Source organism: Durio zibethinus, chromosome 9, assembly GCF_047325235.1.
Source record: "Durio zibethinus cultivar Kanyao isolate XHJ-2024 chromosome 9, ASM4732523v1, whole genome shotgun sequence".
NCBI classification, from domain to species: Eukaryota; Viridiplantae; Streptophyta; class Magnoliopsida; order Malvales; family Malvaceae; genus Durio; species Durio zibethinus.
Genome location: NC_143170.1, coordinates 6482241 through 6500009, shown reverse-complemented (window position 1 = coordinate 6500009; position 17769 = coordinate 6482241). Strand labels below are relative to the sequence as shown.

Sequence of the window (17769 nt, the reverse complement as noted above, 5' to 3'; positions counted from 1 at the left end):
ATCCTGGATAATTTTTTTTTTAATAAATTTTGTGGATATCACTATTTTAGTTGATACTTGATAGTAAGTACCCTTTCGTTGAATGATTATCAATTAGAAAAAAAAAAAAAAAAAAAAAAAGGGACAAATTTGTGTCTCATGAGTTTATTGGCTGGCTGGCTTTTGGTTATCTTTTATATTCTGAGTAGTTGCTTACTATCTTTTAATATATTCTTTTACAGCTTATATTTGAAGGAAATTGTGCTTTCAGCAAAGCAGGTATCTTTCTTTTTATTTCAATATATTATATATGTTCTGTTGCAGCTTTAGATATTTATCGTTAAGTTGCAAAGCTTGTTTTATGTTGTTGTTTCCCGTCCAAATTTTGGTTTGGAATTTAACTCCTGCGGCACCTTGAATTTATAATTGGTTGTTTCATTTCATCTTCGGATCAAAGGATTGATGAGAAAGGAAATTGGCTAATGGAATTTCAGTTTTTTTTTTTAATTAAAAAATAAAACCCACAAATAACTAAAGAAATAGAAAGGAAATTGAAAATTAAGGAAAAATTCAACCCCAGCACTGGATCATTGATTAGATGGGGAAAACAAAAAGAATTAACGTAAAATCAGTTGACTTGAAGAGAAGAGTATGGTATATGGTATATTTACATCATATGGTATGATGAAGCAAGGCCTGCATTTCTGGTAGCATGCGTTTTACATTCTGAACCCTATTATTTGTGTTGTTAGTGAAATTCATTTTCAGGGCACGCCATGGCCAACATATGTGCCTCACCTTATGTCGACTCCTGTCTCTGCTCTCTGCTTCTTCTAATTGTTTCGTTAACTCTTCAATCCGCTCGCGAAGTCCTGCAGCTCTGCTGTCAGCTAGCTGCAGAGACCTTTCTGCGGCTGCCTGGGCAGCCATAGCAGCTGCTGCTAGATCTTCTTTCAACTTTAACTTGCCATTGGATATTTCCAGGGCTGCCTTTGTTTTCTCCAACTCTTGCTTCAAAATGACAACCTAATGACACCAGCAAATAGCGTTAGGATTTCAGACTTCTCTTATACTAAAATATGTTCTTTCATAATCATCAGGGCACAACTTAAATCAGATTTTTGGATCTAAGTATGTAGATACCACAGCCATCTAAAATCTCTAGGCTTTAGTAGAGGAATGCAATGTCATGACAACCATGGAGTTATAACATTATATGGAACATGAGAGTAGCTCAAGAATGGTATAATATTAACAGAATAAAGTTTGTACCACTTTGTCACGTTCATCAACCTCCTTTTTTCCGGCTTCTACTTCCAACTCACAAGCTTCCTTCCATCTTGCAACTTCTGCTTCAGTTTCTTTTATTTCCATCAGGAGTTCCTCAACCTTATAGGGTTTAAAATTTCAAACAAGAAAAATCAATTAAAGGAGAGAACATGAAAAAAAATGAGGTTAGGAATGAAAAAGAACAGAACACTTTCAAGAGATGCAGAGAGGATATTCATTCCATTTCTATAAAAAAATAGATACTAACATTTTGAGCTAAAACCCCCTCCCTGTCTTCCAATTCTTTAATGTACAGTGAGTTTTCTTCAATTTTTTGAGCTTGTTTCTCTGTAAGACACTGTAGTCGCTCAGTGTCTGACCTGGCATAGCAACGATAATAAATAACCACAAACCAAATGGCAGGAGAAAAAAAACGACTTAGTTAAGAATAGGAGAGGATAGATTCACAATCTTTGCATCCTCCACGAGAGGTGCAATCTTGATCAAGCTTTTATCTCTTTTTCATACACTATCTCTGTTAAAGTTATATATACTGCAACCAAAGGATGCTCTATAGGCATCAAAAGCAAAACACTACGTAGGAATTGTAGTAGGAACAGTACACTAATGAAATACCTAGATTCCTCCAAAGATCTTCGTAATTGAGAAATCTCAAGTCTTAAATTCTTCATTATCCTCTCCACTGTCGAGGCCTGTCGAAGACAAAGTTAGGATGGAAGACACTATGCTCGTTGCACATTTATCAATGTATAGTATAGATGCACAAAGCTGATCAACCACATTCTGAAGCTCTGTCTACTAGCTAGCATTTCCAACTATCTCTAATGCTTCTAGTGAACAGTGTGTGCCACCCACGTAAGTTTGAACAAACATGAAAATCTTTTTAGGTAGCGAAATTGATACCCAATTGAATGGGAAATCTGAAGCATCCAAATGAAGCTAATATGTAAACGCAAACAAGAAACAAACATAATCTAGTTCAAAATTCAAAAGATACAATGAACCTGAACATACCAGGCTAACCACCTCTTCTTCGCACTCACTACTATCCGATTTACCCCCGGTAGTACTTGTAGTAGTACTAGTAGTATTAGTAGTAGTAGTAGTAGTACTAGCCGCTGAACTCTCCATCACTTGCTCATTACTTCCACTTCCCATCATAAACCCGAAGCCTACTCTCTGCAACCCCCTTTCAGCAATCTGCAACAATGCCACTCTCTTCTGCTCATTGTTCCCTTTTAACTTATGCAAGCTCTTCTCCACAGCTTCTTTCTCCACCAAAGCAATCCTCAGCAAGCTATTGATATCGCGATTCTCCTCCGTTAAACTCACCACGCTGCTCTCCAGTTCTCTTTTCTCCTTCTTTTTTGCTTCCTTGAACTCATTTACTTTCGAGTTAGCTTCACTCGCAAGTTTCAAAACCATGGTAATTTCTCTCGAAAATATCCTCAATTCCTCCTCTTCTAGTTCCAAATTCTCGCTTTCACTATCAACATTCTCGATCACTTCCTTTTCGTCATTTAAATTTTCGATGAGTTTTACCAGATTGTCCTTCACTGACCGGATTGAATCAAAGCTTTTGGCAAATACCTCATTTCTGACTCTGGTTTTGGATTCTAACTCTTCGATTCTCCCTCTGGAAACTTCCAGCTTTTTCTCTAGTTCTAGTTTTGCTTTTGATTCCTCATCCATCTTTTTCACGAAATCTTGTTCGTTTTGTTTTAAAGTAATTTCAAATTCCTCGATTTGGTGGCGAAGAAAGTCTCGCTCGAGAGACAACTCATGGACTTTTTCCATTAACATGGTGTTTTTACTAATATCTTCCTCTCTTTGTTGCTGGAGGAGACGCAGATTCTCCTCCATGGATGAAGATTTTGATTGGAGAGCATGGTAGCACTCTCGGAGAGATTCGAGTTCGGCGAGGAGATCATGATCGGAGTTTTCTTGACCGTTGATTGGTACTTCATCTGCGCTGGTTTCCATGGTCAGTAGAGCATATAGAATGATTTAGGGATTCTGGCGCACAGAGGCATGGTGTAGAGAGGGAGGGGAGTTTTTAAAAGCTACCAGTCAAACGAATTGAAGAAAGTCAGGTGGCCCTGGCGATGAAAACAGTTATGGTGGTTTTGGCGGGGAATTTCTTAAATATTAAAGAGTTTATATTTGATAAATTGAAAGTATATAAATTTTATATATTATCAGTTAATTAAATTATAATAATTTATTAACGAAGTGAATTTAATGATAATATTTTATTAATGAATAAATTATTTTAATTTATGTATATTTATTATAAGAGTTGATATTTACTCATTAATAAATTATCATCATTAATGAAAATTACATATTATATATTTACAATATATCAAATATAAATTTAATATGAAATTACATATTATAACCTTCATAATGCTAAGCTTTGTATTAACTATGTAAGAAGAAAAGAATAAAGAATGAAGACTAGTGAAAAAAATAATTCCTTTCCTTTTTTTTAGTAGAAAAATAAACGGAGAGCTAAGGAAAATAGGTAGATTTACGTTTTTTTCTTTTAAATTTATTTTTTTGCACCAAAAAAAATTAATCTTTTTAAATTAAGAAAAAAAACTATTTTTACTAAAATTAAATATTTTTTTCTTTTTTTTAATATTTCATTTCCTATCAATATAATGTAAAAAAAAAAAGTAATAATAATGATAATCAAACAAATTCAAATCACTCAAATTAAAGATTATTAGATGAAACATTTAGATACATGAATTTCATCCATGGAAATCAAAAGAGATAAGGATCCTTTATTTTTATTTAAGACTTAGTGAATTACACACACAAAAAAAATGCATTACTTTTATATTCTGTTTGTGCTTTTTATATTCATATACTAAAAATAATTATCCAATGCACCAGGATGAATTTCTTTTTGTTAAAATTTTTTATTATTGTTTTTCAATTTTTATTATTTTGAATATATTTATAATCATTTTAATATGTAATTTAATATGGGTATTATAAGAATTTTCAAATAAAAATGTCACATGTCATTGTTTTATTAAGCAATCATAAATGTGTTGTTGTAATTATGATACGAGGCATTAAAATAATTTTGGCCAATTATAGTAAAGAGAATATTTTATGATTATGATAATAAAGATATTATAATAATTTTGATAAATTATAATAGGAAGGGTATTTCATAATTATAATAGTAAGGGCGTCATAATAATTTAACAAAATTATGGTAGAAAGGCATTATCATAATTTTAATTAATTTATGGTAAGAAAGATATTTATGTAATTATGATAAAAGATATTATAATCATTGAGGGCATGTGTCAATTCTTAATCAAAGAACCATATGAGCAGTTTAATAATCTCAATGAAATTAGTAATTTAATATATAATTAATTTATATTATGTTAAATTTTAATATATGTGATTTAATAAGGTCATGTTTAATACACAAATTTATGATAAAATCAAATAAAATAATGTTATATATAAAATTAGATTAAATAATATCATCATATATTATGTTTGATATATACAAAGATTAATATAAGATAATTTATTTATTGGTTAAAATTATTATTTTTCAAAATTTATACAATTTAAACTATTGATGTAATTTTACGGATATAATAAAATATATAAGTTCAATCCCATGAATTAAAATAATTCTCTTTGTAACACTATCTTTTTCTTTAGATACAAACTAAATATAATATAAGATGATTATCATTTTATCATATCTATCATTCTTTATATCAAACATGACTTAAGAGTATTATAGTAATTTTCAAATAAAATTTCACACTTCAAATTGTTATGAAACGATAATAAGGGTATTTTAATAATTTAATATATGATTAATTTTATATTATTATATTAAAAATTTTATACATAAATTAAAAGGTGTATTATAGTATTCAAATAAAATGGTACATATTAACTTATTATAAAAGCAATTATAAGGACATTTTTGTAATTATGGTAAGAAGCAATGAAGCATTATAGTTTTTTGACCAATTTTTATAGGACATTTCCATTGTTATTATAGGACATTATAGTAATTTTAGTCAATCATGATAATAGGGATATTTTTATAATTATAGTAAAAGAAATATTATAATAATTTAAGTTAATTATAGGATGAGAGGTATTTTCATAACTATAACATAAAGGTTTCATGATAATTCGTCATTTATAAGAGGGGTATTTTTATTATTTAAGATGTAAAAGTTATATTTGGTACATAAAATGATGAATAAGCTAGTATGATATTCATTTTATATTATGTTTGATTTATATTTAATTGAAAGGGATAATATTATAAGAAGGATTATCATCCTCTTGGTATAAAATAATTTAATCCTCTCAAAGTGAAAAAGATTATTTTTAATTAATAGGATTAAACTTACATATCTTATAATACCTTTAAAAATTATATCAATAATTTAAATTATATAAACTTTGAAAAAAAATAATTTTAATTAATAAATAAATTATCCTATTTTAATCATTGCATGTATCAAACATAAAATAAAATGATATTATTTAATCTAATCATATTCATTATATCATTTTACCTTATTCTATCGTAATATTATGTATCAAATATGACCAAAAGGCAATATAATGATTGAAATTTATAAAAGGGGTATTGTTGTCATTTAAGAAAAGAGATTTATTATAGTAATTTATCATTTAAAAAATATTTTTGTCATGTAATACTAAAGTGTTTTATTGTCTTTTTAAATAAGTGTCAAACAATTGATAAAAATTTGGAAGGGCAAAATAATCATTTTGCTAGAGGTTTACTTTTATGTATAGTAATAGATGTTTAGTTTAATGATATGACGATTGACCAATATATATATATATATATATATATATATATATATATATCATAAATTAGAAAATTAAAAGTTAAAAAGTAAAAGGAATTAAGATTTAATTCGGACAAATTAAAATCACATCAATTTTATTCAACCTCAATTTGAGTAGATTATATTACAACTGCCTCCATCCCAAAATATTTGTCATGTATTAATTTTCATGAAATTAAAAAAAAAAACTTTGACTTTAATAAATTTAATATTAAATTTTAATTTTTTTATAAAATTAAAGTTTCATGATTTTAATGTCAAAAAGTAAAAAAAAAACATAAAAAATAATTTTAAAATATAAAAAAGTAAGAATTTAAGATGTTTAAAAAAAGAAATAGTACATAATTTTGAAATATCCAAAAAAAAAAAAGGGATAGAGGGGTACATAGGGTTGAATTTAACTAGTTTTTAACTCATAACAAGCTAATTTTGAGATATTCAAACCATCACAAAGTAACATCCAAATCTTTTCAATTAGCTACTCCTACGGTTGGTGCTTTTTTTTTTTTTTTCTTTAATGATCGATTAGTTAAATTTTGATTTTTTTTATTTAATATGCAATTAATTCCTTTAACAAAGAATCGCATGGGCATTTTAGTAATATCTATAAGATTAGTAATTTATTATGCAGTTAATTTTATATTATATTAAAATTTAATATATGTAATTTAATAAGGTTATGTTTTGTATATAAGATTATAATAAAATAGAATAAGATGATATTATATATAATATTAGATTAAATAATATCATTTAACTTTATATTTGATGTATGTAAGAATTATGATAAAATAATTTATTTATTGATCAAAATTATATTTTATAAAAGTTTATGTAATTTAAATTATCCATATAAATTTTAAAGATGTAATAGGATATGTAATTTTAATCATATATATAATATTTGGTGCATAAGATGATGAATAATACAATATAATAATCATCTTATATTATATTTGATTTATATCTAATTGAAAGAAATATAATTACAAAGAGGATTATCATCTTTTTGGTATAAAATGATTCAATCCTTTTAAAGTGGAAATAATTATTTTTAATTCATATGATTAAACTTACATGTCTTATTATATCCTTAAAAATTATATCAATAATTTAAATTATATAAACTTTAAGAAAATATAATTTTGATCAATAAATAAATTATCTTATCTTAATCCTTATATATATCAAATATAAGATAATATCATATATTTATCATAATCTTGTGTATTAAATATGATCAAAAGGTATTATAATGATTGACATTTATAAGAGGAGTATTTTTATCATTTAAAAAATGAAGGGGTACTATAGTAATTTATCATTTAAAAATATTTTTGTCATTTAATACTTAAAGGTATTATTGTCTTTTTAAATAAGTGTCAAACAATTTATAAAATTTTGGAAGGGCAAAATAATCATTTTGCTAGAGGTTTACTTTTATGTATAGTAATAGATACTTAGTTTAATGATATGATGATTGACCTAATAAATATATATACATATACATATCATAAATTAGAAAAATAAAAGTTAAAAGTTAAAAGGAATTAAGATTTAATTCGGACAAATTAAAATCACATCAATTTTATTCAACCTCATTAGGTTATACTACTATTCCTTCCATCCCAAAATATTATTATGTATCGACTTTTGCGGAGTTTAAAAAAAAAAAGTTTTGATTTTAATATATTAATATTAAATTAAAATTTTTTTTATAAAATTAAAATTCTATGATTTTTAATGTCAAAAAGTAAAAAAAAAAAATAAAATAATTTTAAAATATAAAAAATAAGAATTTTATATGTTAAAAAAATAAGACGTAATTTTGAAAAATCTCAAAAGAAAAAAGATAAATAAAAAAAGATGAAAAAAAATAACGTATTTTTTTTTGTTACTTCAATTAATTACTAAATTGAAAAATTGAATTTTTTTTAATGCAACCAAGTTACATGTGCTTTTCAATTACATGTGCTTTTCGATGTTTTTTCTTATTAATAAAAATATGTCTTCTAAATTAAGGGGAAAATGTAATATTTTTCTAATAAAAATAAGCTAATTTATGTGAGTATACTTAAAAATACTAAAAATGTTGGGATACTTCTATGATAAAAAAATTTATAACTTTCAAAAATAGAAAAGTAATGGAATTTATATTAATCTAAATTTAGTTTATGTTTAAATTTAATTCAAAAGGTAATATCATATTACATATATATTTTTTGTTAAAAATTGATCTTAGCATTTTCTAATCCATACTTTGAAATAATTTTTTTAAATATTAGATTTATTAATATTATCTCTTATGATTTATAAATAATTATATGAAGCAATTAAACTCAATTTTGAATTCAATCAAAAATAGTTTTCACTTCTCATCTTTTTTATAAATATAAAAAGAAAAAAAAAGTTATATTTCCTTTTTAAAAATAAGTTTTTAGATGAAAATAGAAAGCAAAATAGTCAAAGATTAAAAGTGCAGTGGATAAATCACAAACCTAAGGTTTGCATACATTATATTCATAAAGATTTAAAGTAAAATCAAGTGATTGTTCAATAGGTAAAGTTATTCTTTTAAATTTAAACCTTTGCTCAAATATTAAGAAGATTTAGATAAAAAAATCAAAATTTATTAAATATGTTTGAATATAATTTTTAGATCAATTTAAATTTTGAATTAAAATTAAAATAAATTATTTAAAATTCAAATTTGATTCAATTAGATTCAAAATCATATAAATATATAATTTTTATTTTATATATAAATTATATAAAAATTAATTTAAATATATATTAAAATATATATATATTTAAATTTAATATTTTTGTATAATTTTTATTTTAATTATAAATATAAATTAAATTTAATCTTATTAAATTTAATTTAATCATATATGTTTTAAAATATTTTATTATATAAATTAAATTTAATAAATAAATTTAAAATTTATTTTTTAATTTAAATCTAACTTAAAATTTTAAGATCTAATCGAATGTTTGAATTTAAATAAATATATAAATTATTAATATTAAATATGAGGAGAACTTCCACATTAGTCATTTAACTTTTTAAGAAGGAAAAACTAGTTAATGTAATAAATTAATGCATTCCATTTCCATATAATTGTTTAAAATTTTTCTTACACTTTTCCTCTATTTCACACTTGTCATTTGGCTTTTTATTCCTTCTCTATCATCTTTTTCGCTTCGCTTTGAAATTCTCCTGACTTTTTTTTTTTTTTTTTAAATTTACCGTTTAAACTCGTCGTTGAGTACAAGCAACTCTCTCTTTCTTGGCGTTTTTTTCAAAAGGTTGGTTAGACTTTATACACAAATCTAACGCTTAAAAGAAAAAGAAAAGGCCCACTTTTTCAACTCGGTGACTGACTCACTTACCGAGTCAATTCGGCAATTTAAAGGTGGTCCTGATTATAATTTCCTTGGAACAGCATGTGTATTCTTAAAGGGGAAAACAGAAGAAGAATCTGTGGAGAGATGGGGAGTCTGGTGGAAGAGACTGAAGGCCAGCGAGAATACGATGTTGCGGAGACTATATTCGTTGCAGTGGGGAAGAATGTGGAGAAGAGCAAAACGACGCTTTTTTGGGCTGTTCACAACTTTCCCGGGAAAATGATATGCTTGCTTCACGTTCACCAGCCTACTCATGAACCCGCGTTGAGTAAGCTTTTGGAACGTGTTGAAATTTGATTTTTCGACTTTCTTAATGTTTTTGTTGAGGTTCTGTTTGGTTCCTGAGAAAATTAAAGGAAAAAAAAAAAGAAGAAATTTGGATGTTGTTTTTGTTGTTTTCTGTTAAGCATTTTTTTTTCCTAAAATTCAAAACGTATTAATCGGTTTGCTTGTTCTCTTTTATTGGAGCTCATTAAGAAAATGAAAATTTTTAGTTTGTTTATTTTTAATTTCTTTTTCTTCAACTAGAATTTCATGAGCTGATCTAGTATAGAATTCAACATCGACGAACAGAAATGAACAAGGATTGGATTTTACTAACACTTTCTGATAAGAAAAGAACTGCCCGGAGAAAGTTGTTGGAATAATGAACAGTTGACTATTATGGAAAATTAAGGAGTTTGTTGGAAAATGTACCCCCAAAAAAGAAATTTTGGTTTTTTGGTGCTTTATGAAATTGAATGCTGTAAACAAGTATCAATTTGGACAAACAGATCGGGAGAGTAAACTGTTTCTATTTGCTATTTGATTTTAGAGTTTATTTGATTTGGTTGAAAATAGAAAGCTTGTGGAGTTATTGATCAGAAATCCTACTTTATATTCACTTTAGTGGATGTTCACAATTTGATCTATGGGTAGTGATTATTATGCTAATATGTAGTTTGATAGCTTCGATCATGTGGTGCAATTTTAAGATTATTCTTATATCTTTAATTGGTAATATAAACAGCAGATGGAAAGCTTGCGCACAACAAATTGAAACAGCATGTAGTTGAGGCACCCCAGAAACTTGAAAGACAAAAAATGCAAGAACTCCTAGATGAATACCTTCTTATTCTAGACCATGCAGGGGTAATATTTCTTTTCATTCTTTTTCCAATTAAATTCAGTAACTGATGTGACTAACATTACACTGTCCTTGAGTTGTTTTTATTCTGAGGAAGAATCATGTAACTTGATATTTCTCTAATTTTTTTGCTGTTTAAAGCATTTCATTTTTCCCTGTTGGCACTTTTTCTGAAGACAGAGTTGATGCCATTAGGTTGACGTTGTTATTAACTAATAACATAATGATGTGTAGGCACAGGCAGATACAGTATGGATAGAGATGGACAGTGTTGAAAATGGGATTGTAGAAATTATAGCACGGCATAGTGTTAGATGGCTTGTCATGGGGGCAGCAGCCGATAAATATTATTCAAAGTATGAATGGTTTATCACAATCCAATTGTTGTTCAATATCAGTGAAACTGTTATACTTGAGGAGATTTAATTGAAGCTTCTGTTATACCTAAGTAGTATCTGTATCATCATGAATGTGTATTGGTATTATGAATTCGTCTTAACATAACCTATCTAGCTGGTTACATTGGTGTAGTGAGCCCGTAGTTTAAAATCTTTTTTCACTTTTGTTGGTTTGGTACTCAATTTCTGAACTCAATCATTTCTATTTGAGATTGCAGGAAACTAGTAGAAGTAAAGTCCAAGAAAGCAATCTTTGTATGCCAAAAAGCACCAGTGTCTTGTCATACTTGGTTCACTTGCAAGGGTTGCCTCATCTATACTAGGTAATGCTTGACCTTATAATTAATTGTGTGGTTGGTTGACATTCTTTTATGTTGGAAGAGACATGGGGACCTCCTTCACTGCTTTTGTGGTCCACTGGATTAGCAATTCCAAATTTTAACTCATTTCTTGTTAATTAACATCATAGATTACCCTTCTTACTATCTGAAATATACCTCTCAGCATCAACTACCTCATGGCAGTTTAGCTGTTAGGTATGTGTCTTTGAATAAATTAGGTTGACCAGTGGTGTTTAGCTTGCTCTGTAAGTAGTGGATTAGCTATGTTCAGGTTCACAGAGTTTGTAGAATCTTGCACTGAAAACTTTAATGGTTCTTTAACTGATTGGACTTAATATGAAACAGAATAGGTAGAAAAGATGGATCTAATATTGAGATTGCAACTCTATCACCACCACTGGATTCTTCCCTATTGACAGAGAAATTGGAACTCTTGCTGTCAGAATCTGTATTTAGGGTGAGATCTATTGGTAAGCTCACTGACCCAGATCATGAACTCATTTGATCAGGAAGATCTTTGGCTTTGACTTTCATGTATAAAGTATCAAGTAGTTGTTTTCCCCAGGGAATAACTTTGTTGCAGAGCTATGCAGATGTAGAGGAAGATACTGATGTAATGGGTGGAAAATTAAGGCCTATTTCCTTGTGTTCAGAACATCCAAACTTGTCTAACAATGGAGTCGTTGACAGTTATGGGTCAATCCCATTGCTGATGGATAAGGTGAGAGAAGATGCTTTAGTTTTAACTTGTTGGTATCATTTCCAAGATATTTTTGTTATTTTCTGGTTAGGTGTAAGATTGTAAGCTGTTCTAGCTGTGCCTGTTCAAAAATGCATTTAGAAAAAAAAAAAAATTCCAAGGGACTGTGGTTTTTACTGTTGAACTCATGAAACTTTTATGAACCAAAGCTTGGATTCGTTTGAGTCAGATTGTGCACAGAAAATAATTAGTTCTCTGCTAGAGAAAAAGACCAAGGTTGCTCGTTTGGAAATTTTGTTATATATCTGCTTCATTTCTTCTTGTTCTCGAAGCTAATGTTATTACACTAAACAACTAGATTATTTTACTATGATTTGCTGATTTTCAGGAAGAAGGATATCAAGGACGAGTGAATAATGAAACTGATCAACAACTAGAACTATCCATTATGGATGATCATAACTTAAAGCAGAAAGTGTTTGCAGAGACAGTGAAGCAATGGAAGGAGGAAAATGATTGCATGGAGGCTATATGCAAGGTGAAAATCACTTGTCTTTTTCCTTCTTTCCTGCTAGGTTGACAAGATTCTGAAATCTGGTTTTAGACTGAATGAAGCTTCTGAAAATATCTTGCCTGAAAGTAAAGTGATTGAAGATGAAATAAGTGGTACTGTTTGCACCACAATCCACTAATTAATCTTATCAGTTGACCTGTTATTTTTTGAAACATGGGGCTTATGTTCAACTTTGGGTTTTTAGGCATGCTATACTCTATCCACCTACCAGAATTTTTTTTTTTGGTTGGGGGGGGGGGGGGGGGGTGGTGGGGGGCTTTATGCTAGTTTGACTGCTGTCATTATTTCCCTTTTTTCCAATGAAGGGTTGTCTATCATGCTTTCCCTTCCTGATGTTGGTCAAACTTGCTACACCATCCAGCTAATATTATCATTAAGTTATGATTAAGAGAATTAGGTTCTAAATTTGACTTTGCTAGTATTCATTCAATTAGGTTTTTATAGCATATTCGAGTTAGAATCCTGAGGTTGTTAGCATGCTTTTCTTTGCTAACCTCCCAATTTATTTGCCACCATTGATATTATAATGCAGATGGTAAATTTTGGAAACTTGTAATGGCAATTTTATTTAAGTTGAGAAGTTTGTTTCCATACTGCCACTGAATTTGTTCCCCCCTACCCCCTCCACAACTTCCTGTTTATCATCCTTCTTTTCTGGCAAAGGCTTAGAATATTTATGTGTGAAGGAGATGAGCCAAAGAAGAGAGATGGAGGAGTTTCTTGAAAGAAAGAAGCAAGAAATACAAAAGGTGAAGGACCAGCATGATGAATTTATGAAAGAATTGCTGATGGTTAAGGACCAGAGGCCAGTACTTGAGAGCCAAATTGCTGAGTCCAAGTGCACTGAGAAGGAGTTGGAGGAGAAGATAATCTCAGCTGTGGAACTTTTAATTAGCTTTAAGAAAAAGCGGGATGACATGCGGATGGAGCATGGAAATGCCATAAGAGTATTGAAACATTTAAAGAAATCGGTAAATGGTGAAGATGTAAGCTTTCCAGGGACAGAAATCCTTGAATTTTCTTTCATGGAGATTAATAATGCCACTCGCAACTTTGATCCATCCTGGAAGATTGGAGAAGGAAAATATGGAAGTGTATATAAAGGTCTCCTTCGCCATGTGCATGTAGCTATAAAAATGTTGCCCTCATATGGCTCTCAAAGCGTCTTGGAATTTGAGAATGAGGTAAACTTTATCTAAAAATCTCCACATCTCTACAGCATTATAAGGTTTTTTTCAAGTCTCCAGCTAGATTCATCAACATAAGATACATATGATGAACTAGAAGCTTATATTGTAAAATTATGATTGTTTAATAGAGAATATCAATGTAAAAACTAGAGGCTTTGTTATGCTACACCTTGGCAAATGGTATAGAAATATGGTACTACTGATCACTGACTTGCTGCTTTAACGTTGAAATATTTTTTGTGTACCATTTCAACCATTTCAATGATGAATAATTCATTTCCTATCAGACTAAGATCAAAGCGTGAGAATAATGAAACCTGTGAAAGAGCAATTCATTATTGTATGTATCCTATCAGGTTCCAAATCTTTTTATTGATTAAAAAATTTGAGGTGCTGCTTAAAAGTAGTCTGACATATTGATGTGGGACTGCTTATTATGTTCTTAAGCTGCCTGTTCTCTGGTTCAAAAATGTTGCGTTCTGAGACAATTAGATCTCTGTTACCTATTAAAACTAAAGAAATTTTCTGATGATGGTTTATTTTCTGATCATTGGGTTTCAGGTAGAGATATTGAGTCGAGTGAGACATCCAAATCTGATAACAATGATTGGAACTTGCCCAGAGTCTAGGTCACTTGTCTTTGAATACCTCAGGAATGGCAGTCTAGAAGACCGCCTTGCCTGCAAAAATAACACTCCGCCGCTTCCATGGCAAACTCGAACTCGCATTGCTTCCGAGATATGCTCTGCCCTTATCTTCCTTCACTCTAATAAGCCTTGTATTCCCCATGGGAACTTAAAACCCTCTAAAGTCCTTCTTGATGCTAATTTTGTATCAAAGCTCAGTGACAGCGGCATCTATCGCTTGATCCCACAACGTGAAAGCACAGCTATTTCTGCTTCATTGTGTACTAAATCTAACCCTAAGGTTGCATCCGTTTATATGGATCCAAAGTATCTGGAGAATGGACAAGTTACTCGAGAATCTGATGTATACTCATTTGGGATGATACTGTTACGACTTTTGACTGGGAGACCAGCGTTGGGGATCTTGAAAGATGTAAAATGTGCAATCGAGACAGAAAATTTTAACATGGTGTTGGACTGGTCAGCTGGTGACTGGCCACTTGAAGAAGCCCAATTGTTGGCTCACTCGGCATTAAGATGTTGTGAGAAGCAGCCATTGAATCGACTGGACCTTGTGTCAGAAATATGGAGTGTGCTTGGGCCAATGAGGGACTTGTGTATTGAATCGGTATCAAGTTTGGGAGCTAAGGAGCCTCGCCGGATCCCTTCTCACTTTGTCTGCCCAATTTTTCAGGTAACAATATGTACATTTCTTGGCTGGCATGTTTGCACAGCCCAAATATAATAGCTACTTGCTTTTATGCTTTTGATTTTGGGAACAACTTCCTTTCTTTGCTTTAGAACTTGTGCCTACGATTTGTAAAGGAAACTTCGAAAGGAACAGTAGTAGGAATTGGTGTTTCAAAGAACCCCTTCTGTGACTTGAACATGTGAATCAATATGTTTACTTAGCTTTTTTCTATGTAATGAATTTAATGGTCATGTGATCATGTTTTATGTTTAGCATGTCTGAAAGATCCTCCCCTTCTCACTTTTTCTATCCACTATATATTTCTTTTAGCTAAAAAAAGGTTTTAATGGGCTTCTTACTACCATTATGGCTGCCTTTAAATTTGCAGGAAGTGATGAAAGATCCACTCATAGCAGCAGATGGCTTCACATATGAAGGAGATGCTATCAGAGGATGGTTAGAAAGTGGCCATGACACATCACCAATGACTAATCTTAAGCTTGAACACTGCAGTCTGGTCCCTAATTATGCTCTTCATCAGGCAATTCAAGAGTGGCAACATGCACAATACTAGTAATATTTATCTTTTTCTCGTTTCCTGTACATCTGCCTATATGTCGACCGTATCCCTCCAACCTTCATACCTATTCTTCGTGAACCAACTGAACCGATTAAACTATAGCATGCTCATACTCTCATGTACAGCTCAAGGGATTTCAGTGCCATTGCTGTATCCAACGTTTCACCTCATCCATTCTTTATGGAAATGTTTCAGTTTTGTCTTCGAATGGAATGCTTTTACAGTCGATTCTTATTTAGAGGGAAGTTGAAGGGTGGACTTGATTGCTCCAATTAACCTTCAACTCTATTGTATTATTTTGAAGGTCACAAGTGAAACTTCATGTAACACTGGAGTGTTGCCCAACTGATGCTTGGGCCATTATCATGGAAATTGCTCAACTCATAATATGATTTTTCTAGCGTCTTCCTCTTATTAATATTTTAAAATTAAATAAAATATTATTTATTATAATGTTATATTAAATATGATAATTAACAATTAATGTTACAAATTTATATTAAAAAAATAAATGATTTAATATAATATTGAAGAATGCTATTAGAGCCTTTAGAAAAAACTCTTTGAAAGTAGATTTACAAATATGATACAATGATATTATATAAAAATGATATGAAAAAAATTATGTGTATTTTTTTAAAAATATGCTTTGTGTTTATTTGTGTTGATACGAATTTTAACATAAAATAATTTATGTTTTATACATATTAATACATCCGAACACGTAATACGGTACGAATAATACATTTAATTTAATTTTATCACACGAATATATATTTAACATGTTTAATATTTTTAACATATTTAACATGTTTAACATATTTTTTATATTTATTTTAATTTAATATAAATATATAAAGATTATTTTAATTTTTAATTTTTTAATTATGATAGTTAATTAGCTATTTGATATCATATAAAAATTATTTTAAGCATTTAATTATGATATTTATTTAATAATTATTATAAAATTATTTGTTTATATTAATAATATAAAGACAATATAAATATTAATATTCTTCTTATACATTATTATTTTATTTTTTAATTTTTAATAGTTTATCATTTTAAATTTGATACAAAAATTAATATAGTTATATAATATATATTAAAATTTAAATGTATATATATATATTAAATACATATTAAATAGGTATTAAAATTTTTTTATTTTTTTAATATGTAAGTTTTTTTATATTATTAATATGTCAAATTTATTAAATTATAAATGATGGGTAATTTATAATTATTTATTATTTTAATTATTTTCTTTTATATATTTATGTTAGTCGTGTCTATTCGTATGTATTCGTATTATTTATATATATCTGTGTTATTCATGTTTATTTATGTTATGTTTAAATAGATTAATTATACACATATCAATTTTATTGTATCATGTGTAATACTTATAATAAAAATATCATATTCATATTTAAGATTTAAACATATTTTATAATTTGTATTCATGTATATCTATGTTATTCATGTTTATTTATGTAATGTTTAAATTGATTAATTATATACATATCAATTATATCATATCATGTGTAATACTTATAATAAAAATATCATATTCATATTTAAGATTTAAATATATTTATAATTTGTATTATGTTCATGTTTTAATAATTAATATCATTATACATATTAAATATAACATAAAATATGAGAGAAAAACATGAATTACCATATCTATTTGTAATAAACAATGTGGTCTTTCAATTCAATTAATAACAATGAGAATTTTGTTTTTCGTTGAAGTCGAGGAAAAATAATTTTTTTTTCAGAGATGACATCAAAGCCCAATGTTCAAACTGTGGATTTAGGGCTTTTCTTTGGAAGAGGGAAATCAGAGTTCGGCTTTGGGCCTTTGCAATTGGACTGCTTCATTTTTTAAGCGTGCCGTTCACGTTCCTCAATATCGCGTTGCGACGAAAATCTCCCATGTCAAAATGAAAGTATTCATTTTTACTTTCT

The 17769-nt window shown here is 28.6% G+C and overlaps 2 protein-coding genes across 5 annotated transcripts; one reads left to right on the top strand and one right to left on the bottom strand.

Moving 5' to 3' along the window:
* Positions 1-225: 225 nt before the first annotated feature.
* On the bottom strand, positions 226-3252 carry LOC149516759 (uncharacterized protein At3g49055-like). The gene is made up of 5 exons (XM_089765726.1): positions 2284-3252; positions 1885-1961; positions 1517-1628; positions 1252-1368; positions 226-1005 (listed from the first exon to the last, which is right to left on the bottom strand). Exons 1-5 carry the CDS (start codon positions 3250-3252, stop codon positions 652-654), a joined length of 1629 nt encoding a protein of 542 aa, XP_089621852.1. The 3' UTR covers positions 226-651.
* A 6194-nt stretch (positions 3253-9446) lies between these two features.
* LOC111309906 (U-box domain-containing protein 32-like) lies at positions 9447-16203 on the top strand. Of its 4 annotated transcripts, XM_022908924.2 has the most exons (11): positions 9447-9464; positions 9602-9831; positions 10573-10694; positions 10924-11045; positions 11306-11410; positions 11774-11898; positions 12022-12149; positions 12517-12666; positions 13389-13886; positions 14454-15212; positions 15598-16203. In XM_022908924.2, exons 2-11 carry the CDS (start codon positions 9603-9605, stop codon positions 15781-15783), a joined length of 2424 nt encoding a protein of 807 aa, XP_022764659.2. In that variant the 5' UTR covers positions 9447-9464; position 9602; the 3' UTR covers positions 15784-16203. The 4 variants fall into 4 exon arrangements, with proteins under 4 accessions (XP_022764659.2, XP_022764668.2, XP_089621849.1 ...); XM_022908933.2 differs by lacking the exon at positions 9447-9464 and having other exon boundaries at positions 9595-9831; positions 10576-10694; XM_089765723.1 differs by lacking the exon at positions 9447-9464 and having other exon boundaries at positions 9595-9831.
* Positions 16204-17769: the final 1566 nt, after the last annotated feature.

Bases quoted from the DNA above. Each gene is read 5' to 3' on its own strand.
- LOC149516759 (XM_089765726.1), bottom strand. From the start codon at position 3,252: ATGGAAACCAGCGCAGATGAAGTACCAATCAACGGTCAAGAAAACTCC. The intron at 1,369-1,516 runs GTTAGTATCTAT...AAACCCTATAAG, and splicing joins AGGGGGTTTTAGCTCAAAAT to GTTGAGGAACTCCTGATGGA. The intron at 1,006-1,251 runs GTACAAACTTTA...TGGTGTCATTAG, and splicing joins TTGATGAACGTGACAAAGTG to GTTGTCATTTTGAAGCAAGA.
- LOC111309906 (XM_022908924.2), top strand. From the start codon at position 9,603: ATGTGTATTCTTAAAGGGGAAAACAGAAGAAGAATCTGTGGAGAGATG. The intron at 10,695-10,923 runs GTAATATTTCTT...AATGATGTGTAG, and splicing joins TTATTCTAGACCATGCAGGG to GCACAGGCAGATACAGTATG. The intron at 11,046-11,305 runs GTATGAATGGTT...TTGAGATTGCAG, and splicing joins GCCGATAAATATTATTCAAA to GAAACTAGTAGAAGTAAAGT.